This window comes from Schistocerca cancellata, chromosome 2 (genome assembly GCF_023864275.1).
Source record: "Schistocerca cancellata isolate TAMUIC-IGC-003103 chromosome 2, iqSchCanc2.1, whole genome shotgun sequence".
Classification (NCBI taxonomy): domain Eukaryota; kingdom Metazoa; phylum Arthropoda; class Insecta; order Orthoptera; family Acrididae; genus Schistocerca; species Schistocerca cancellata.
The window spans coordinates 1,131,412,711-1,131,436,698 of record NC_064627.1 but is presented as its reverse complement, the minus strand read 5'-3'; the positions used below and the strand labels follow the sequence as shown (position 1 = coordinate 1,131,436,698).

The 23,988-nt window shown below is 39.3% G+C and overlaps 1 protein-coding gene across 5 annotated transcripts in view; it reads right to left on the bottom strand.

Annotated features, from left to right (window-relative positions):
* The window catches only part of LOC126163168 (E3 ubiquitin-protein ligase RBBP6), a 382,937-nt gene that overhangs the window by 148,460 nt on the left and 210,489 nt on the right, over nt 1–23,988 (bottom strand). For all 5 annotated transcript variants that reach the window (XM_049920115.1, XM_049920119.1, XM_049920117.1 and 2 more), the window contains 2 exons: nt 18,080–18,158; nt 6,468–6,779 (listed from right to left, as the gene is read on the bottom strand). In XM_049920115.1, the coding sequence (XP_049776072.1) occupies nt 6,468–6,779; nt 18,080–18,158 (391 nt within the window). The remainder of the gene's footprint in view (nt 1–6,467; nt 6,780–18,079; nt 18,159–23,988) is intronic.

Genomic DNA, 23,988 nt, shown 5'->3' with positions numbered 1-23,988 from the left:
CTACCTGAGTATGCTTTAGGACAAACCAAATATCTGTATGTTGTGTCCACGTCCTGCACTCACACAGTAACTGTCGTTCTCAGTGTGTGCTTCTTCACAGATGCATGCATATCCCAAGAACATTACACAGTAGACTGTTAAACACAGACACTGCAAAGAGTATTTACATGCCTATGAAAGGGCTGCAACGATAATAACTCAGTCTCTTCCTGCGTTAGAATCACGGCAATTGTGCGAGTCCAGGACGTAGACACACAGTAACATGTGATCAGTCCTCAAAACATGCTCGGACAGCCAAAGTGATTAAGGCGAATGCCTGTGTAGAGCGGGAAATAAAGTTCAAGTCCTCATCTGGCATAAATTTTCACATGTCGCCAATAAACTGTGTGGCTGGAGTCTCATCATATTCACAATTGCGAACATATTTCTTGTATTTCATACAGCTGTAGGTTGCAGTAGTATCTTATTTTGGACGTGCACGCATGTCCAAAAGACTTTAAATTCTGAATCTTGAAAATTGCAATGGTTGTTCATGAATAACTTCTTTTTCCATTACAGTAGGAAATTTCTGGTAGAATGTAAGTCATTTGGCAGGCACAAACAAAAGACAAGAGACATGCAAGCATTTGGAATCAGTTCTTTCTTGGGCTAGAGCGAGCGCGCGTTCGCGCCACACACACACACACACACACACACACACACACACACACACACACACACACACACAGAGAGAGAGCTGCTGCCTGAAAAATTCATAATATCTTACAAAACTGTAAGCAAAGTCTCATGCTAGAGCATTTATTATTTATTTTATGGACACCACAGATTGTTCATTATACAACAATTTACTAAGTTTCATCAAGTTTCATGCTTAATTTTTCTCCTCATCCTCTCAGCGTCATGTTCCTCATTCATAATGCATCTCCACATTCTCACAGATATGCCCCAAGCAGTAGTTTTTCAAATTAATAGACATGTTTTAGATCATCTTCAGTGTTCACTCACACACACACAGATATATATATATATATATATATAACACACACACAGATATATATATATGGTTATAATAGAAGGAAACATTCCACGAAGGAAAAATATACCTAAAAACAAAGATGATGTGACTTACCAAATGAAAGTGCTGGCAGGTCGACAGACACACAAACGAACACAAACATACACACAAAATTCAAGCTTTCGCAACAAACTGTTGCCTCATCAGGAAAGAGGGAAGGAGAGGGAAAGACGAAAGGATGTGGGTTTTACGGGAGAGGGTAAGGAGTCATTCCAGTCCCGGGAGCAGAAAGACTTACCTTAGGGGGAAAAAAGGACGGGTATACACTCGCACACACACACATATCCATCCACACATATACAGACACAAGCAGATATATATATGAGGATGGATATGTGTGTGTGTGCGAGTGTATACCTGTCCTTTTTTCCCCCTAAGGTAAGTCTTTCCGCTCCCGGGATTGGAATGACTCCTTACCCTCTCCCTTAAAACCCAAATCCTTTTGTCTTTCCCTCTCCTTCCCTCTTTCCTGACGAGGCAACCATTGGTTGCGAAAGCTAGATTTTGTGTGTATGTTTGTGTTTGTCTGTGTGTCTATCGACCTGCCAGCGCTTTTGTTTGGTAAGTCTCATCATCTTTCTTTTTATATATATATATATATATATATATATATATATATATATATATATATATATATATATAATAGAGGGAAACATTCCACGTGGGAAAAATATATTTAAAAAGAAAGATGATGAGACTTACCCAACAAAAGCGCTGGCAGGTCGATAGACACACAAATAAACACAAACATACACACAAAACTCTAGCTTTCGCAACCAACGGTTGCCTCGTCAGGAAAGAGGGAAGGAGAAGGAAAGACAAAAGGATTGGGTTTTAAGGGAGAGGGTAAGGAGTCATTCCAATCCCGGGAGCGGAAAGACTTACCTTAGGGGGAAAAAAGGACAGGTTTACACTCGCACACACACACATATCCATCCACACATACACAGACACAAGCAGACATTTGTAAAGGCAAAGAGTTTCAAACTCTTTGCCTTTACAAATGTCTGCTTGTGTCTTGTATGTATGGATGGATATGTGTGTGTGTGCGAGTGTATACCTGTCCTTTTTTCCCCCTAAGGTAAGTCTTTCCGCTCCCGGGATTGGAATGACTCCTTACCCTCTCCCTTAAAACCCATATCCTTTTGTCTTTCCTTCTCCTTCCCTCTTTCCTGACGAGGCAACCGTTGGTTGCGAAAGCTAGATTTTGTGTGTATGTTTGTGTGTCTATCGACCTGCCCGCGCTTTTGTTTGGTAAGTCTCATCATCTTTCTTTTTAAATATATTTTTCCCACGTGGAATGTTTCCCTCTATATATATATATATATATATATATATATATATATATATATATATATATACACACTCCATCTGATCAATGTTTTCCAAATGGAGCTAAATAACCTGTATGAGTACAAAGATGTTTACAACACTAAGCTGATTCTACCCATTCCTTCACAGTATGAAAGTAGCACATAGCTATTGTGTCCCCTGGACATCAGTTATCAAAGAACTAAGAAAATACTAGTAGCTTCAAAAGGGAAAGGAAATGATAAGACACTTTGACATAAAAGTTTGAACTACTCCTTTTTTGTTGTAAAACAATTTCCTTGAAGTTGTGAACAAAAATTAAGAATAAACAATGTGACATGTTGAAACTGTGTCAGGCCCCAGGGCTCAAACCCGAACACTTGACTTGCAAGAGCACTGCACATGCTTTCGAAATGAATTGAAAACTTCTCCATGCTTCTCCACAAGACAAAAATCCTGGTCCACAATATCCCCCCCCCCTCCCCACCCCAAGTGGTTCCTTATGCCAACTGATACAAACCTGTTTTTGAGCTCTGATCACAACAAAATGTGTGGAATCCAGAGCAGTCAGCTCTTTTTCACAGTCAAAATTTAATGCATTATCAAATGTATCACAGTCTTTCGTAAGCCTAAGGAGGCCACTATTTCACAGTAGGTGATATGCTGATCCTCTTCATTTATGTGAGGACAGCAACGATGTATTTTGTTTGACCTATAAAACATTCTCTCCAGACTAATATGAGCACAACAAAATTCTGCAAACAAACTGTAAACAATAATTTCTGAAGGTGACGTATTGTATTGTATGGAACCAGGGACCTAGAAACGAAGGAGAGGCTTTGTCCCTGCCACAGCCCTCAGTGGTTCACAACCCCACAACAGGCCACACAACAGTCCACTCACCCCACTACCGTCCCACACCAAACCCAGGGTTATTGTGCTGTTTGGCCCCCAGTGGACCCCCTTGGGAAGGTCTCACACCAGACGAGTGTAACCCCAGTGCTTGCATGGTAGAGTACTTATGGTGTACGCATATGTGGAGAAAGTGTTTGCACAGAAATCGCCAACATACTGTAACTGAGGCAGAATAGGACCTCTACACTAATCTGCCGGGTGGATTCGTGTCGGGGCCAAGCGCACCTTCCTGCCCGGAAAGCAGTGCGTTATAGCGCATGGCTAACCAGGTGGGTATGAGGTGACTAATTACTAAAAGTTGAACGAAGTACTATGAGGCATTGTTGTTACATTAGGCTTCAATGAAAATCACAAAAATCATCGAAAGAAATCCTTCATGAGAAATTTCTACTTTCTGCAAAAGTTTTTTTAAAAAAACTCATTGTAAACAAACTATTCTGCCAATTTCTGATCTGTCACTGTTTTAACAAATTTTAAAATACAACAGCAGTGTAGATCGCAATGTGTCCTCTAGCAATTTTTTCCCCTTAAAATCATAAAATTCAATCCTTTAACATATTTGCAAGCTGGTATTTTATGCTTCAAATGCATATTTTATGGCCATTTGCCTCACAAGAGAGACAAAATTGTGGCTTGGTCACTAAAATAAAAATCTGTGTGGCATTGGCTTCCTCCGTGCCGTGCTAGATGTCTGTGCAAAGATGAAACTGAAGCTCTTGGTCCTAGGGAATCAATATTGGCAACAAATGTGTCCAGTTTGGTTTCAAGGTACAGTGTGAGTAGAATGTCCCAGGTCACTGCCTGCAGTATATGCAGTTAGCAATTTGTGCATTCAATGAAATCTTCAGGTTAGGCAAACATTTCTTGTACCTGCTACAGCTCCTCTGCTGATATATTTTCTTCTTCTCTTAGCTTTTCTACACACTTAAGAAGTTGATCTTTCTTAGGTAGTTGTGTCACCCATTTTTAATACATGTTTTGTCCCCCCCTTTGCTTTTAAACCTCTTTTTCCACAGTTGTAGTCAGTAGTTGTAAAGTTGTATAGGTTAGTACCATCTTTTGTGACTATAATAACGGTCTCATTAAGATCTTATGCATTTCATTTTTTATTTTAAGCATTAAAAAAAAAAACACGTATGGTCTTAAAAAGACTTATTACGGTCGTAAAAGACAAATTAAACTATATAACTTGTTTTCTTCAGTTGGCACTTTAGTCCATTATATGGTAAGAAACCGTCCCATAACTGTAACAACTGGTGCAGCTAATTTAACACAGCAAATTACACACACAACTCTTGGGTCATATTCTTGTTCTTACCCTACTCTCACCAGTGGCGTACTTCACAAATATAGTACAGTGTGAATTAGGAACATAAAAACCTGAATAGTTCTTTCTCAATTGATCTACATCTTTTAGATTACACTCTTCATTGTTGTTGGAGGTACTTACAGAGAATACTCATGCTTTGTTTACTTTCATCTCAGAGAGACTCACTTGAGTGTAATAGCAGAAAAACCTTTTGGCTCAACTCAGCACAAAGAAATATCGCACGAATGGAATTCAAGAGATTTATACACCAAATAATGATACAATAAAATGATAATGCAAAATGCAAGATTGACAGGATTTTAGGAAAAGTATGGACAAAAAGGAAGTACAGATTAAAAATAATAAAAACAGATTCAAAGAACAACAAAAACAAAGGGGGGAAAAACACCTTAACCTAAATATTATTATTGTTCTTGACAGTACACTACATTCTTTGCACTGTGATGTCTACACATGATGTGTACTTACTGATCCTTTATCTATGAATTGCTTTTGTACCTTAATGGTCATCATGCCACTACAATACTAATTTAATCTAACGATACCATACTCTAATCTGTATGCTGAGATCTGCATACAAAAAAAGGGGGCTATCAGATCCAGGTTAGCTAATACAGAAAGTGCATTCATTCCAAGTGTGGCTTAGCTCCGTGTACTGCATGTGTCGCACTGTACTAGACTAGATAAAGTTGAAACTAAAATTTCTGAGCTACAGCACACTAATTCCAAGGATCATGCTCACTGAAATCTCTATCTTAGTGTGAGCAACACAGACAGAAAAGTGTGGTGTTCCACAAAACTAGGATGTTATCTGGGCTCCCTGAACAATATGAATTTCTGATGATATCCATCTACACATGCAAAGACAATGGTGGTTTCCTGACAGTCAGGATACTGTACACGGCAAGAGAAGAAACAACTTTGAGAATGGAAGAGGGACCGCCTACAAAACGCGGCATGGTGCAATACTATCACACATAATACTCCAGTGGAACCAGTTCAAAAAGAAGAAGTGCATCTAGGTAACATATACTGATGTGTACAACAGAAGCAACAAAAATTGTTTGAAAAAAGAAGCACTGCGCACCACACATTATGTTTACTATCAGAGTAGCAGTCAGTACTTTGAAAATGGAAAAACAGATTTCACACCACACTTAGTACTTATACCTAATTTTGGGAATAAAGGACAAACCCAATAACTACGGCAGTTATGTGCATGCTTGTATTCAGTTACTTACTTTCCCTATAATTTGAGTACATTTGTTGGAAGTAAAATTATCATATCTGAAATACCAATTCAAATGCAGTAACAAATTACCACTAAAAAAAACGTCGTGTGACTAGGGTCTCCCGTCGGGTAGACCGTTCGCCTGGTGCAAGTCTTTTGATTTGATGCCACTTCGAGGACTTGCGTGTTGATGGGAATGAAATGATGATTAGGACAACACAACACTCAGTCCCTGAGTTGAGAAAATCTCCAACCCAACTGGGAATCGGACCAGGACCCTTATGATTAACATTCTGCCGCACTGACCACTCACAAGCTACCGGGTGCAGACACAAATTACCACTTACATATGCTAGTCCAATGATAAGCAAATAGTTGTACATCCAAGCTTAGAATAAAATTAAAGCTGAAAAGGGAAAGTGGTATAAAGTGTGAACTGAGGCAACAGCATGATAACTTAGTTGGTCACTTTTTACAGCTGTCCTACCACAATTTGATGATTAAGAAGAATGTCCTGTAACTCTTTTGTTCATTTCATGCATTATTTAAAAAAACGGATTTCGTAATTTATTAAAGCTACATTTCTTACAATTTTTAGCACCTACCTGCTTATTGTAAATGATCGTGACCTGGTGCGTGATCGCGTTCTCGTCCTTGTTCTTGTTCTTGTCCTCGACCTTTTTCTGGGTGTCCTTGAACGTGGGGTCCGAGATCGTGGTGTCCTAGAGCGTGGACTGTGTGGAGTACGTGAATGCGAACGTGATCTCGTATAGCTGCGTGTGCTGGTACTACGAGATCTTGGTGTGAAACTGCGAGATCGAGAACGAGATGGTCGCCTTGTCTTCCGCAGCTTCCTATCCCTGTCATCTTTTTCTCTTAACATGCGCTCAAATGCTTCCAGAGGGTCCTCTATAGCTCTGTAATGAAAAAAGTATTAACGAATTATTTCTGGCACACCTTAGTAAGAAATAATGTTCCCCCCAAGACATACCAGTGAAAAAAAAATATAAAGTTTTTTTACTGGAATAATACCTTCAACAGCTCTCAGGTTGCACTCACTGTCTTGTTTGCAGTAGATTATTAAAAATCAACCAACTCGCATAAAAAATGTGACAGTTTAAAAAAATTAATGAAATAAAATACTGGATAACAGAACCTCATAGAAAAAAGGTTGATGCCACAACGACAAATTAGTGATATGTTTGTGCCCAGACATGTGTTATAGTTCCAAGAAAATATCTTGTGCATTATTATAGGATCACGACATTCATACTATTGCTTTTCTCCTCATAGTGCAATATTAAATTTGCTTACTGGTACTTCCTTTTTCACTCAGTAAATGACAATGGAAGTTATTTTAGCAGCCTATTGATTATCAGCAAAACATTTAACAATATGTGCGAGTATGACACATAAACAATATGCTGATGCTAGACACGATATACGAGACAGAGTCGGGGTGTTTTAATTCTTATACTTAAAAAATGAAGTTAGGAATTAGTTTCAGGTAGACACCAGCGAATCTGGTAATACATGGAAATCCCTGCACCACAGTATAATAGGACATTGCTAGATGATCCAAAACAAAATGACACAACATACTGATAGAGAGGAATATTTTGTCATAGTTAATTTTCAGCAGCAGCAGAAATGTTGCAGCGGTGTCAGGCCAGTCTAGACAACTTCTTTAGGCATATGAATTGGCTTGACATTGTGTGCCGGACAGAGACTCGAACTTGGGACCTTTGCCTTTCGTGGCCAATTGTTCTACCACCTGAGCTACACAAGTACAACTCACAACCCATCCTCACAGATTCAATTGTGCCAATACTTTATCTGCTACCTTCCAAACTTCCCTGAAGCTCTTCTGCGAACATTGCAGAACTAGCACTCCTGGAAGAAAGGATATTGCAGACACATGGCTTAGCCACAGCCTGGGGGATGTTCAAGGATGAAATTTTCACTCTGCAATGGAGTGTGCGCTGATATGAAACTTCCTGGCAGATTAAGATAGGAGATGAGATACTGGCAGAATTGAATCTGTGAGGACCAGGCATCAGCTGTGGTTGGGTATCTGTCAGCAGAGCACTTGCTTGCAAAAGCAAAGGTCCCGATTTCAAGTCTCGGTCCGGCACACAGTTTTAATCTGCCAGGAAGTTTCATATCAGCGCACTCTCTGCTGAAGAGTGAAAATTTCATTCTGGCTTGACATTGCTGCAACAATTCTGCTACTGCCAAAAACTAATTACTCCACTCTACCAAGGGGGTGTGCAGTTTATTTTGGGTCCTCTAGCAGTGTGTTATGGTACTAATGATGTGGGAATTCCAATGTTTACTAGAACTGCAGGAGTGTGCATGCAAACAAACAAGAAACATTAAATATGCAGCTTTACTTTTCTGAGGTGATACATAAAACTTGATATCTAACCCTTGCACACTGACACCTGAAGCAGAGAAGGATAGGTTAAGCAACTTCTAGTTATTCAACATCTTGTGCTGGATAACCGATACAGCCCTGAATGAATTTTTCCCTCTGCGGGGATGAGTGTGCACTGATATGAAACTTTTGGCAGATTAAAACTGTGTGCCAGACTAGGACTCTATTCTGGGACCTTTTCCTTGTGGGAAAGTGCTCTACCAACTGAGATGACCAAACATGACTCATAAACCATCCTCACAGCTTTACTTGTGCCAGTACTTCATCTCCTATTTTTCCAATTCCACAGAGATTCTGTGGAACTTGCAGGACTTGTACTGGTGGATGGATGGTTGGATAGTGGGAAGAAACTCAGTCGGTAGAACACTTGCCTGCGAAAGGCAAAGATCCTGGATTCAAGCCCCAGTCCAGCACACAGTTTGATATCAGTGCACACACACCACTGCAGAGTAAAAAATTCATTCCGGAAACAACACCCAGCCCATGTGTAGGCAATGACTCCACGATATCCTTCTTCCAGGACTGCTAATACTACAAGTTTTGCAGGAGAACCTCTGTGATATTTAAAAGGTAGGAGATAAGGAACTGGTGGAAGTAAAGCTGTGAGGATAGGGCGTGAGCTATGCTTTGGTACTTCAGCTGGAAGTGGGTTTGAGTACTGGTGCAGCACACAATTTAAACCTGCCAGGAAGTTTCAGTGCAGTTCTCTTAACAAACCTTGTGTAAAGAACTGTTACAGAACGTGTTAGCCACTGGAAAGCAACTATCTCTCAGATGACTCATGTTTTAGGATTTTAACTAGCATATTTTGTTTCCATAATTGCAGAATAAGCAGGTCATCATGGGCAAATCACTTTTTGTTATGCATAATCTGTGTGGTATTCAAGCAATACATAGGTAGACAGAACTTCTCAATTACAATTTGTGATTTATAGTTTACAAATTTATGTAAAATTCAGTAAATTACTTTCCTCTGTGGTTTTTATTACATTGCAAGTATTAAATGTGAAGATCCATAAACCACAGTTTCAGATCAGAACACAGGACATTAATGTAGAAATTGAACCTAGGAAGAAGTCTTGGTCTGCAACTTTCAGCACATTTCGTCTCTCTATTGGCAGTGTGTGTCACTGCTCACATAACTTCTTAATCCATTTTTACTTCTCACTCTGCCCGTAACATCTCTGTACCAAGGCTGGCACAGTGGTTAATAATGTCACATCTTTGACCTTTTACACTATCCCCCACCCTTCAACCCGCAAATAATTTTTATCTTACCTGGTGGGTCGCTCTCATCTTGGGGTCTGAGTGCCCTGCCCTTCCTTTTAAATTTTCCCTCTCACCTCCCTGAGGAATGAGCCACTAGTTCTGAAAGCTATTTTTGTATGTCCCTGTCAGCATAAGTGATATTTCACCTTCTGAACAAAGTGAGGTGGCGCAGTGGTTAGCACACTGGACTCGCATTCAGGAGGAGGACAGTTCAATCCTGCATCCAGCCATCCTGATTTAGGTTTTCCGTTATTTCCCTAAATGGCTTCAGGCAAATGCCGGGATGGTTCCTGTGAAAGTACAGGGCAGATTTCCTTCCCCATTCTTCCCTAATCCAAGCTTGTGCTCTGTCTCTAATGACTCATTGTCTTCCTCACCTTCTGAAGGTAATATGGCCATAATGTCATGAAAGATGGATTGGGTGTCATGGTAGAGTGATTTTATTTATTTACAGCAATGGACTCCCAGTCTGCAGATTTAGGCTCTGTAGTTTTTCCTAAATCAATGTAGGTGGATGCTGAGATGGTGATTTTGAATAGAACATAGATCGATCTTCCCTTTCCAAACAAAGAAAGAGCTTCTGACCTTATGTTGATGGGAACCACAGAAACTTCATACGAGTTGTCTCACATTCATCACAGTCCAGATAAGAGAACAGGGCAAGTCCCCAATCAAACTTACAAATATCCTTTCTTTACATGAAGTGCCTATAGTTGAAATGTGGTACAATGACACTTCTCCCTGATCAAGGAAGTCATGAGTTACAGGCCATGCTTTTTCCATAATCTTTTTGTGAGAGTTATCCCTTACATTTTGTGTGAATAGAAGAATGTTTTTTTTTAGGACCAGATAGCCAATTTAAAGAATGTTGTCCTGTACCTCACATCACTCAACGTTTCTATTGTCACTTTGTAAGGGGCTTGAAAGGACAACAGTGGTCGAGAAGGGAGTGAGACAGGGTTTTAGCCTATACCAAAAATTATTCAATCTGTGGTTTGAACAAGCTATAAAGGAAACCAAAGAAAAATTTGAAGAATCAAAGTTCAGGGAGAAGAAATAAAAGCTTTGAGGTTTCCCCATGAAACTGTAATTCTGTCACAGACAGCAAAGCACATGATGGGCATTGTCTTGAAAGGAGGACGTAAGACAGATCAACAAAATCAAAAGAAGAGCAATGAAATGTAGTCAAATTAAATCAGGTGCTACTTAGGGAATTAGATTAGTAAATGAAACATTTAAAAGTAATCGATGAGTTTTGCTATTGGGGCAGAAAAATAACTGATAATGGTTGTGGGGCAGGTGGGGGGGACACCCCCACCTCCACCCACCCACCCACACACACACACACACACACACACACACACACACACACACAGGATTCCTGAAGAAGAGAAAAGTGTTAGCACTGAATACAGATTTAAGTGTTAGGAAGTATTTTCTGAAAGTATTTGTCCAGAGTGTAATCTTGTATGGAAGCAAAACCTGGATGACAAACAGTTTAGATAAGAAGCGAATAGAAGTTTTCGAAACACTATGCTATAGAAGAATGCTGAAGATTAGACGGGTAGATCATGTAACTAATTAGGAGGTACTGGATAGAATTGGAAAGAAAAGAAATTTGTGGCACAACTTGGCTAAACAAAGGGGTCAATGGATAGGAAACATTCTGAGCCATTAATGGATCACCAATTTAGGGTACTGAAAGAAAGTTTGGCAGGTGGAGGGGAGGGAGGGGGTTAAATGTACAAGGAGACAAGACAGGGAGGTGAGTATAGTAAAGAGATTCAAAAGGATGCCGGTTGCATTAATTATTCGAAGATGAAACTGCTTGCACAAGATGGAGGGTAGCATGAAAAGTTGCATCAAACCATTCTTTGGACTTCATGACAATAACAACGACAATAATGTAACGACACCATATTTTGTTTATTACCTCATGTTTTTACCATCATAGTTTAAAATCAATTGTATTTTGTATACCTTAACAATTAAACCAATGATTAACTATAACTACTGATGCAATACATTTATAAATGCTTTATTGAAACTATGCTTTACATGGCATCATAAATGTATGAATGTAGTCTTCATTCAAAAAAGTAGAGAATGTACTTAGTATTTTAGTTGAACCTACTTCTTGTGTGAAATGCATCTAGAGAGTGGCAATGAGTAGCATGAAGTCATTTCTAAACAGTGGTGCACTACAGTGAACACCTAATGTGAAACAAGCATTCAATTTTGTGCAGTTAAGTACTGCACACTGTGGAATGGAAACATGAGTTTGGTACATTTACAGTAGTAAGTCATCTTAATCACGGAACTGCATCAGACACTAGATATTTCGATGTTAAATCTATGTTTTAATTGTTCACAACACACAAGTGCAACAATAACTGTGGCCAAGGAATGCAAGATGGTGAGCAGCATCTACATGTTCGACATGAGATGTAAAGATACTGTAAAATATTAACTGGTCACATGTTTGTGCTGAAGCTAAAAGGCAAGAATGTTTTGTTTTATCATTAGCAAACTCAGTTATGTAAGGGAAAATCTGAGCAATATAGTGGTGATATTTATTGAATATGTGTTTGTATCACTTCAAAGCTTATTATTTTCTTACTTCCAAGTCATTTTCCAAAGTTGTATTGTTAATCTAAAAGTAATTACAGGCTGTACAATTCTTTGTTGGGAGTAAGTGAAATAACTTAGCAGAAAGAAGGTTATTTAACTTCTTAAACAAAATATTGTTCAATTATTGAAATAGTCAATTTGCTACAGTTCATAGTTAATTTAACATTGACAATTTTGCAAATTTTATGAAGAACAACAAGGTTATCAATTGATAGCACTTCTCTTCAAATAAGTGCAGTAATGTTATTGGGAAAAGTAGAGAAACAAAATTATGCTTGCTTGTTTGCTTCATTTTTTAAGCTGAAATTAGTTGTAAAATCTCAAGAAAATTTCTGGTAATGATTTAAAGTGCACACAAGAAAACAACTTTCAATTTTTGTCCCTTCAGGACTAACGATGTAATTATTTAGGTACCAGTATGTCTATCTATCTCACTAGGGGTAAGATAGATACTGCCTGCTGGAAAATTAAAGAGACCTTTGGAAAAAAGAGAGCCACTTGTATGAATATCAAGAGCATTGATGGAAACCCAGTTCTAAGCAAAGAAGTGAAAGCAGAGAGGTGGAAGGAGTATATAGAGGGTCTATACGAGGGCGATGTACTTGAGGACAATATTATGGTAATGGAAGAGGATGTAGATGAAGATGAAGATGAAATGGGAGATACGATACTGCGTGAAGAGTTTGACAGAGCACTGAAAGATCTGAGTCGAAACAAGGCCCCGGGAACATTCCATTGGAACTACTGACGGCCTTGGGAGAGCCATTCCTGACTAAACTCTACCATCTGGTGAGCAAGATGTATGAGACAGGCGAAATACCCTCAGACTTCAAGAAGAATATAATAATTCCAATCCCAGAGAAAGCAGGTGTTGACAGATGTGAAAATTACCGAACTATCAGTTTAATAAGTCACAGCTGCAAAATACTAACGCAAATTCTTTACAGACGAGTGGAAAAACTGGTAGAAGACAACCTCGGCGAAGATCAGTTTGGATTCCGCAGAAATATTGGAATACGTGACGCAATACTGACCCTACGACTTATCTTAGAAAATAGATTAAGGAAAGGCAAACCTACATTTCTAGCATTTGTAGACTTAGAGAAAACTTTTGACAATGTTGTGTGGAATACTCTCTTTCAAATTCTAAAGGTGGCAGGGGTAAAATACAGGGAGCAAAAGGCTATTTAGAATTAGTACAGAAACCAGATGGCAGTTACAAGAGTCGAGGGGCATGAAAGGGAAGCAGCGGTTGGGAAGGGAGTGACACAGGGTTGTAGCCTCTCCCCGATGTTATTCAATCTGTATATTGAGCAAGCAGTAAAGGAAACAAAAGAAAAATTCGGAGTAGGTATTAAAGTCCATGGAGATTGGGGTTCGCCGATGACATTGTAATTCTGTCAGAGACAGCAAGGGACTTGGAAGAGCAGTTGAACGGAATGGACAGTATCTTGAAAGGAGGATATAAGATGAACATCAACAAAAGCAAAACGAGGATAATGGAATGTAGTCGAATTAAGTCGGGTGATGCTGAGGGAATTAGATTAGGAAATGAGACACTTAAAGTAGTAAAGGAGTTTTGCTATTTGGGGAGCAAAATAACTGATGATGGTCGAAGTAGAGAGGATATAAAATTTAGACTGGCAATGGCAAGGAAAGCGTTTCTGAAGGAGAGAAATTTGTTAACATCGAGTATAGATTTAAGTGTCAGGAAGTCGTTTCTGAAAGTATTTGTATGGAGTGTAGCCGTGTATGGAAGTGAAACATGGACGATAAATAGTTTGGACAAGAAGAGAATAGAAGCTTTCGGAATGTGGTGCTACAGAAGAACGCTGAAGATTAGATGGGTAGATCACATAACTAATGAGGAGGTTCTGAATAGAATTGGGGAGAAGAGGAGTTTGTGGCACAACTTGACAAGAAGGACATGTTCTGAGGCATCAAGGGATTACAAATTCAGCATTGGAGGTCACCGTGGAGGGTTAAAATCATAGAGGGAGACCAAGAGATGAATACACTAAGCAGATTCAGAAGGATGTAGGTTGCAGTAAGTACTGGGAGATGAAGAAGCTTGCACAGGATAGGGTAGCATGGAGAGCTGCATCAAACCAGTCTCAGGACTGAAGACGACAACAACAACAACAACAACAACAACAACAAGTCTTTCCAGGCAGAAAGGACACAAGGTACGATTGAACTGTTTCCTGTCTCAATTGTGAATACTGGCACTGTTATTTTGTTGATAATACAATGTTATTTTAAGACAACTCATGTAAGAAGTGTTAGTTTAAAGTGTTATGATAATTGATCTCAATTATATCCACTAGACAATTCAGAAAATCAGGGCACCCTTTACAATATTTAGGACAGGCATTAGAACACGGTTAACTTCCCTACAAAATCGGCATCATTATAGAAATTCTTGAATTGGTTAAAATTTAATAAAAAGTAATCACCAATGCTGTTAAAGCATAACTTTGCTGGACTTTTCATGTGCATAGTTCATGTGACTCTAGCAGCTGAAGGTCACAGCAAAATGACTAAAGTTAAAAGCTGTGACTTGTCACTCAAGAGCTACCAGTTAAAAGCAGATTAGAGAAGGATTGAGTAAAAATAGGTTGTACGTTTCAACTTTATCTTCTTCCTCAACAGTGTTCTTATAAAGTGCTGGGGGGTGGTGTGGTATCGCCTTCACATTCCTTTGTGGCCACTATTAGCTTTCTCTTTCTGTTCCATTCCCATGTGCTGTAATGACCAAAAGTAGTATATCACATTCCCTTCCTTTGTTTAAAGCCATCCGAACGGCAACTATGCTGTTAATGGATTGGCATAACCCACTCACTTTCAGTTTTCGGTTTTTCTTGTTACATTTCTTTAGTATGAGGTTGTGGAGACTTACTTGTACCACAGGCTGCATACTCCTTACTGTGACTATGTACTGGCCACAAGTTCTAAAATATCGTGCCATGAGACAAGTTTTTATTCCAAATTAGAATCCCCCTGTCCCAATGTCAATTAGACTGGGCTCAAAAAACTAATTTCTACAAGGGCTCACTCTCTCCACTTCAAGAGGGAATGAAAGATCTGTTGGATTGGAGGTATGGTCCATGTCAGTTGTAACGGATCAGAATTTTTGTATCAGTTTACACACTCAAGAATTAAGATAACTCAAGCAGAAGGATGTGATTTGTATCATTTCATTGTAACTAAAGTCTATGTTGATGAATATGTCTTAGAAAAACTCTGTACTGTGTCCAGCCATGCAACTATTCATACAGAGACAGCAAAGATCATCCACACATCACTGGCTGGCAGCAGAGCTCAGATGCGCCAGAGATCATCATGGGTGAGCTGGCCCCTAGAAGAGCAACCAACGTCTAAGAGATCCTCTAGTTTAATTGTCACGGCAGTGTCCTACATTTATCTGAATTAATGGTTCAATTTCCTATTGAGGAGCCAAGGAGGTTGTGAGCTTGAATCACTGAGTCAACATACATGTTACTACATGTGAGTCAGGAAATGTTTATGAACGTTGTGATCAATACATACCTGGAGCAAATTGTATTGATTATTTCGTCAGTGAGGAATTTTCCATGGTTTTGTCGAAAATGAATAGGACGTTGTTCTTGGACTGAGTTGTGCTTGAAATGCAAGGTTTGAAGAATGCAGTAACTGATCTAGGGCATGGTGAGTATAATCACTTTCCAAATCTTGTTGGCATCTACAGGCTTAGTCAAGAGTGGCTTGTATGCTGTGTCAATGTTCGATTGTAGAATTCAAGAGTCTTTAAAATACGATTCTAAAGTTCTGACTTCAGTGATTTAGTCTGAAGTGGCCCATGTTGCGTTGCCCGCGGCATAAATGGAGTGCTGCGTGAATGTTTTAACAGGTCTAAAAACGTGGACACTCATCTGCTGCAATTTTTCCACACTGCACAGCAACAACATACCTGAACAAACTGCAGTCTTTCTAGACCTAAGTCCTTTGCATCATTGCAGATGCCAACTGATACATGTCATACATACATACATACTGGGGACCTATTAGGTGACCGACCACCTTCAAACACACACTGGTTGTATAAAAAGTAGTGGCAACACCATTCTAACTTATGCAAGACTTTATTGATAGAAGTTCACCATATTATATGCCATCAATATAATTGTCCCCCATCTTGATTACCTTCCCCCACACTGATGGAAGGTGTTGTACACCTCAGTGCATCCATCTCTGTCACTGTCTCGCAAGTTCTGCCCTAAGGCAGAGATGACGTCTTCTTTTGTTTTGTAGTGTAATGTATGCTATAAAGAGGTTCTTTCATTCTGGCAAACAGGTCGTAATTGCACAGACTCATATCGGGTGCATACAATGGTTATTCCAATATTTTCCACACTCACATATACAGCGAGTTCCTGCAATGGGTTCAACATATGGAACTGTACATTGTCATCTAGAATGATGAGATGCAGTGCTAGAATATGCTGCCGCTTTCTACTCAGTGTGGGACAAAGCTAATGTCACAAGAAATTGCAGTAGTAAGCTGCAGTGACTGACTGCCCCTGTGATACAACATGATGCAGGATTATAGGATTAACCAATGGATATAATAAGCCACACTACTGCAATTTCTTGCATCATTATCATCTTTGTCCCACAGTGAGAAGAAAGTGACAGTGGCTTCTGACACTGCAACCCATCATCCTCCAAGACAATGCACAACGCCACACACCAAACCCTGTGCAAGAGTGCCTGCATACGTGAGGGTGGGAGATCCTGGAACAATCACCATATTCACCCGATATGAGCCCATGTGATTACAACCTGTTTGCCGAAATCAAGGAACCTCTTTGTGCATGCACTACAACACAAGAGAAGACTCATTCATGCCATAGGGAAGAACGTCCAAGACAACAACACAGATGGACGCACTGACAATGTGTGACAGCGTCCACCTGTAAGGGGGAAGGTGATCGAGCTGTAGGGCTATTACATTCAGGGCACATGATATGGTGAATGTATATCAATGAAGTCTGTTATGAATTAGTGCTGACAGTATTTTTTATCTAACTCATGTACATAACGAACGAGTCTGAAAACTTATATGGGAAGGCCTTCACTTCATCCTACGATTTCATTCATCAATTGCAAACACATTATCTGGACACTTCAGTTAAGGGACCTATATCTACATGCAATAGACAATTTAGGCTGTAACAGACTGCTGACAAAAAACATATAGGCATACGATCTTTTAGATACATAAACACCACCATTTTTTCCTTTAATCACTGAAGCCATGCTGGGAGCCAGGAAGACAAAACCCTATGGCACTTCCAAAAAAACTGACACTGAAACATATACTTCGACAAAATTTGTTGTTTGCACATGAGAAGCTATGTGAAGTACAGTCATCTTCTCACTGATGTGCACTACAGTCTAGTCACGTAATTCCTGTTGTAAGCATGCCTTTTTCCTTAATAAAACTTAGTTTCTACATCATATTTCTCCAGGTTTCCATTTGTCTTTGCACTGCTGCTTTCACACAGATGCTATTACTTGGCTTAATACTCCAATTATTGTTCCATACCACTGTTTAACTAATATGCATGATGTGCTAGTAACTTTATTACCACCTCCATAAAAACAATGACAGAAAATAATTGGAACTTACACTTATCACATTACTTTTTCCTTAATTAAAATAATATTACCATGGCTGTTTGGTGTGAACAGAAAACACTACCACACTGTTTGCAGCAAGAGTAGAACATTCAACTGACGGTAGGAACACATTTTCACGCAAAAATACATTTATAAATAGCACAAATTGTGATACTTGATTCTGTCAAGAAAACAAAAATTTAAATAAACCTTACTTACCCTGCCTGGTTACCATTATGAACATTTCTTCCTAAACCTGGGGGTGGTGGCTGGTGGTGTAGGTGGCCTCCACGATAGCCTGTTAAGAGAACAAAGAGATGGTCATCAAATACATTATATTTAAATTTATCCATGTTGTAGGGAATAAACTGAGATCAGTGACTGTAAATTTATGAAATATATATCAGTTTTAATGCTTCCGTCACTTTTTACTAACAATTATTAGCATGGTGCATTTGGGCAGCATGCTGCCATCACAAGGTGCAGGCTATTACTTGTGCATTAATCTGAAGTGTGATGAGGATTATTTGCTGGTTGTGTCAGTGACATTCTGAATTGAAGATTAACCCTATATAGAAACATTCAGTCATTTTAGTGTATACCTTAAGTAAGTTGTCCGTTAAAATCATTTCATTGATGCCTGTGCTGACATTTTTGCTGGCAGTAGTAAACACATCATCATTAGTTAACACTTTCTCATTCAGGTGTATACACTCCAAACAGTCTAGACTACAAAGACAAACTTATTTCAATTGTTAAGATTGTACAAACAATGAAAATACAATATTCTTAAACAAGCATGTTTAAGTCATGGCATATACATTAACTAGTATGCCAAGGCATATACACACAGTGAAAAAGACTCAATAAAAACATCAGCAGCTAATTATACAAATTAAAGACATCCAACATCCCCCCATTCAGACCAGTTAGTATTATGCAACATTAAAAACCTAAACATAAAAATACCCATCCCAGAATCTGAGAAATTCTGGGTGTGATGGTGGAATGACAACTGCGTAGTGCTGGAGAGGGAACAGGAAAAGGGCTGGATGGGTGAGAGCAGTGATTAATGAAGGTTGAGGCCAGGACGGTTACAAGAATGTAGGATGTATTGCAGGGAAAGTTCCCACCTGTGCAATTCAGAAAAGGTGGGAAGGATTCATATGGCACAGGCTGTGAAGCAGTCACTGAAGTGAAGAATTTTATGTTTGGTTGCTTGCTCAGCAACAGGGTGGTCCACTTGTTTCTTGGCCACAGTTCATCAGTGGCCATTCATATGGACAGACAGCTTGATGGTTGTCATGCCCACATAGAATACAGCACAGTGGTTGCAGTTTAGCTTGTAGGTTACATGACTGGTTTCACAGGTAGCCATGTCTTTGATGGGTAAGGTGATGTTTGTGACTGGACTAGAGTAGGTGGTGGTGGTGGTGGTGGTGGTGGTGGTCGGAGGACATATGGAACACTTCTTGAATCTAGGTCTATTACAGGGATATGGGCCATGAGGTAAGGGGTTGGAAGCAGGAGTTGTGTAAGGATGGACAAGTATATTGTGTAGGTTCAGTGGACGGCGGAATACCGCTGTGGGAGGGGTGGGAAGGATAATGGGCATAATGTTTCTCTTTTCAGGGCACGACAAGAGGTAGTCGAAACTCTGGCGGAGAATGTAATTCAGTTGCTCCGGTCCTGGATGGTACCAAGTTACAAGAGGAAAGCTCCTCTGTGGCCGGACAGTGGGAGACTGGAAAGATAAGACATGGGAATTTGTTTTTGTACAAGGTTGGGAAGATAATCATGGTGTGTGAAGGCTTCCGTGAGATTCTCACTATATTTCGAGAGATGCAACAACAACCACAGGTAGCTGCACAGAAGGAACTTCTGGGTATGGAACAGGTGGCAGCTGCCAAAGTGGAGCTACTGCTGGTGGTTAGTAGGTTAGTAGGTCGAGGTTAACATCTAGGAAGGTGGATTGTTGGGTTGAGTAGGACCAGGTGAAGCAAATGGGGGGAGAAGTAGTTGAGGTTCTGGAGGAATATGGATAGGGTGTCCTCACCCTCGCTCCAGATCGCAAAGATGTCATCGATGAATCTGGACCAGGTGACGGGTTTAGGACTGTGTGTTTTTAGGAAGGATTCTTCTAGATGGCCCATGAATAGGTTGGCATAGGATGGTGCCATGGGGGTGCGCATAGCCGTACCCCGGATTGGTTTGTAGGTAATTCCTCCAAAGGAGAAGTAATTGTGGGTGAGGATATAGTTGGTTATGGAAACTAGGAAGAAGGTTGTTGGTTTGGAATCCGTCAAGCATTGGGAAAGCTAGTGTTCCATAGCAGTAAGGCCATGTGCATTAGGATTGTCAGTGTAAAGGAAGGTGGCATCAATAGTGATGAGCAGGGCACCGTATGGTAAAGGGACAGGAACTGCAGAAAGTCGGTGGAGGAAATGGTTGGTATCTTTTATAAAGGAGGGTAGGTTCCGGGTAATAGGTTGAAGGTGTTGGTCTACGGAAGCAAAGAGTCTCTAAGTGAGGGCACAGTAACCGGCCATTATGGGGCATCCTTGGTGGTTGGGTTTATGGACTATTAGGAAGCATGTAGTAAGTAGGACTGCAGGGAGTGGTAGGGATGAGCAGAGAGATGGACTCTGGGGAGAGGTTCTGGGGTGGACCTAAGGATTTGAGTAGTGGCTGGAGATGCTGTTCGATTTCTGGAATGGGGTCGCTGAAGCAAGTTTTGTAGGTGGAAGTATCTGACAGCTGGCAGAATCCTTCTGCCAGATAATCTCTGTGGTTCAAAACAACAGTGGTGGAGCCTTTGTCTGCAGGTAGGATTATGTCAGGATCAGTTTTTAGATGGTGGACTGTGGTTCTTTCTGTGGCTGTAAGAGTAGTTTGCACGTTGAGGAAGTAGGGAAATGATGGTGAGGCAAGGTTGGAGGTTCAGAAATTTTGGAAAGTTAACGGGAGGTGATTTGGGGGTGTGGGGGTGAATCACAGTTGGATGGAGGAGTGAACAGAGTTAGACAGGGTTCAATATTGGTCTTTGGTTGAGTCTGACTGGTAGGGTTGGTGCCGAAATAGTGTTTCCACGATAGGGACTGCGAGAAGTAGAGAAGGTCTTTAACAATTCCTGCACGATTGGATTTGGAGGTGGGGCAATATAAGAGGCCTTTGGGAAGGACTGATATTTCTGTGGGGCTGCGACTTCTGAAGGAAGGGTTCATGAGTCTGTTAAGGGTCTGTTTAGGTTCTGGATTCTTTGTGGTGGTGGGAGGAAGCTTTGGAGTGTGGGGTAAGTGTAATAGGTCTGTGAGGTTAGATTAGATTGGTTTTTCGTTCCATAGATCCAGATACATGCTGAGGAGATCCTCGTGGATGTGGAACATGTCTTCTTCTTCTTCTTCTTCTTCTTTTTTTTTTTTTAAAAAAAAAAAAAAGCTGAAATAACAATACTAATAGTATGAATATATACAATACATCATTTGTTTCTATTAAAAAAATTCGTCAATGGAGCAGAAGGAGTTGGCCACTAGTAAGTCTTTCAGGCTCCTTTTAAACTGATCTCTATTTGTAACTAAATTTTTTATGTTTGCTGGCAAATTATTGAAGATGAGTGTTCCTGAGAAGTGGACCCCTTTTTGAACTAAAGTAAGTGCTTTTAAGCCCTTGTGCAGATCATTTTTGTTCCTGGTACTGTATGTATGAACTGAGCTGTTTGTTGGAAAAAGAGATATATTATTTAGGACAGATTTCATTAAGGAGTAAATATACTGACAGGCAGTAGTTAGTCTTTGAAGAGGTTTCTACAGGACATCCGTGAATTTACTCCACAAATAATACGTATTACACACTTTTGGACTCTGAAAACTTTTGTTTGACTTGAAGAGTTATCCCAAAATATTATGCCATATGACATTATGGAATGAAAGTAGGCAAAGTATGCAAGCATTTTCATTTTTATGTCGCCTATGTCAGCTAACACTTGAATTGCAACTACAGATGTTTTAAGGCGTTTCTGCAGTTCTGTGGTGTGCTCCTCCCAACTGAATTTATTATCAAGTTGTAATCCCAGGAATTTTAACCTCTTCTATCTGCTCTTCTTACTTTATGCATATGCTGGGTGGAAACCTCTTACAGGTTCTGAATTGTGTATAGTGAGTCTTTTCGAAGTTTAATGTCAGTGAGTTGGCTTTAAACCATTCATTAACACCCATGAAAATATCATTAGCAGATCTATCTAGAACTACACTCGACATACTATTTATTGTAATACTTGTGTCATCTGCAAACAAAACAAACTCTGCTTCTGGCAGTGTAACGGATGATAGATCATTAATGTACACAAGAAAAAGCAATGGCCCTAAGGTGGATCCTTGTGGGACACTACATGTAATTTCTTCCCATTCTGATGATGACTGATGACTTAATTCACTAGTCCCTTGCACTGACACCCTTTGTTTCCAGTTAGCGAGGTATGACTTTAACCATTTTGCAGCACTGCCCGTGACACCATAGAATTCTAATTTATTTAAAAGGATGTTGTGGTTCACACAATCAAATGCCTCTGACAAATCATAGAAAATACCTGCTGTTTGTAATTTGTTATTTAATGAATTAAGTACATTTTCACTGTAGGTGTATATAGCCTTCTCGGTATCAGAACCCTTCAGAAATCCAAACTGTGTTCTTGATAATATGTTATTTGTGGTCAGATGGTTGAGAAGCTGCCTGTACATTACTTTTTCTAAAATTTTTGGGCTGCTGGCAAAAGTGAAATCAGTCTGTAGTTCGATGGTATCTCTTTATCCCCTTTCTTGAATAGAGGCTTAACATCTGCATATTTTAGCCAGTCAGGAAATGTCCCAGTTATAATTGACTGGTTACACAAGTAACTTAGAATTGTACTAAACTCACAAGAACATGCCTTAATTAACTTTGTTGATATTTCATCGTAACCACTAGAATGCTTTGTTTTAAAGATTTTATTATGGAAGTTATTTCTTTTGGTGAAATGAGTGACATATTCATGTACCTGAAACTATTTGTAAAGGCTAGTTTCAGATATTCAAGGGCATTATTTACCGATCCTGACAATCCTATTCTATCAGTAACGGATATAAAATACTTGGTAAATAGATTTGTCACACTAATGCCCATTGGTTACTAATGTGTCATCTACCCTTAATGCTATTTGCTCCTGGTTCTACCAGTCTCCTCTTTCACTATATCCCATATTGTTTTTATTTTGTTCCCAGACATTGCTATCTTCTTCTCATAGTGCATTTGTTTAGATGCATGAATTACTTTTTTTAATATTTTACAGTATTCCTTGTATTTAGCTAAATCATCAGCATTGGAGCTATTCTTGGTCGACAGATACATTTTCCTTTTTGTCTTACAGGAAATCTTTATTCCTTGAGTACTCCATGGTTTTATTAGAGACTTCTGTTTAATTTGAGTAACTTTTAGAGGAAAACAGTTTTCAAACATGGTACTGACATTGTTCATGAATGTGTTATATTTTTCATTCATGTCATAAGCACTATAAACATCTTTCCAGTTCATATCTTTGAGCAGTTTTCTAAAACATTCAATTTTTGGTTGATTGACTACTCTCCTGTACTCTGATTTAGCAGTCTTGATAAACTCCTTAGAATTTACATCTAAAACAAGGAGCTGCACGTCATGATCTGATAGTCCATTTATTACAGGTTTTATGATATGATTTTGTTCCTTTGATTTGTCTATAAAAATTTTATCAATGGCTGTCCTTGAGGATTTAATGATCCTAGTTGGAAAGTTTACAGTGTGAGTTAGATTGAAAGACAACATTACTAACTGCAGTAAATGTTTACTGGAAGATTGCATTAGAAAATCTGTATTAAAGTCACCAGCAATCAAAATTTCTTAGTTTCTTCCTGTTAAATAACACAAAAGAGCTTCTAGATGATTTATGAATAGATTATAATTTCCTGCAGGTGCTCGGTAAATAGTTACTATTACACAGGATCTGTTATGGAACTCTAATTATGTTGCACATGCTTCTAGATGCCGCTCTAAACAGAATTTATTGATGTCAATGTTCTTAAATTTATGGCAAATTTTAATAAATGTGGCAACTCCTCCTC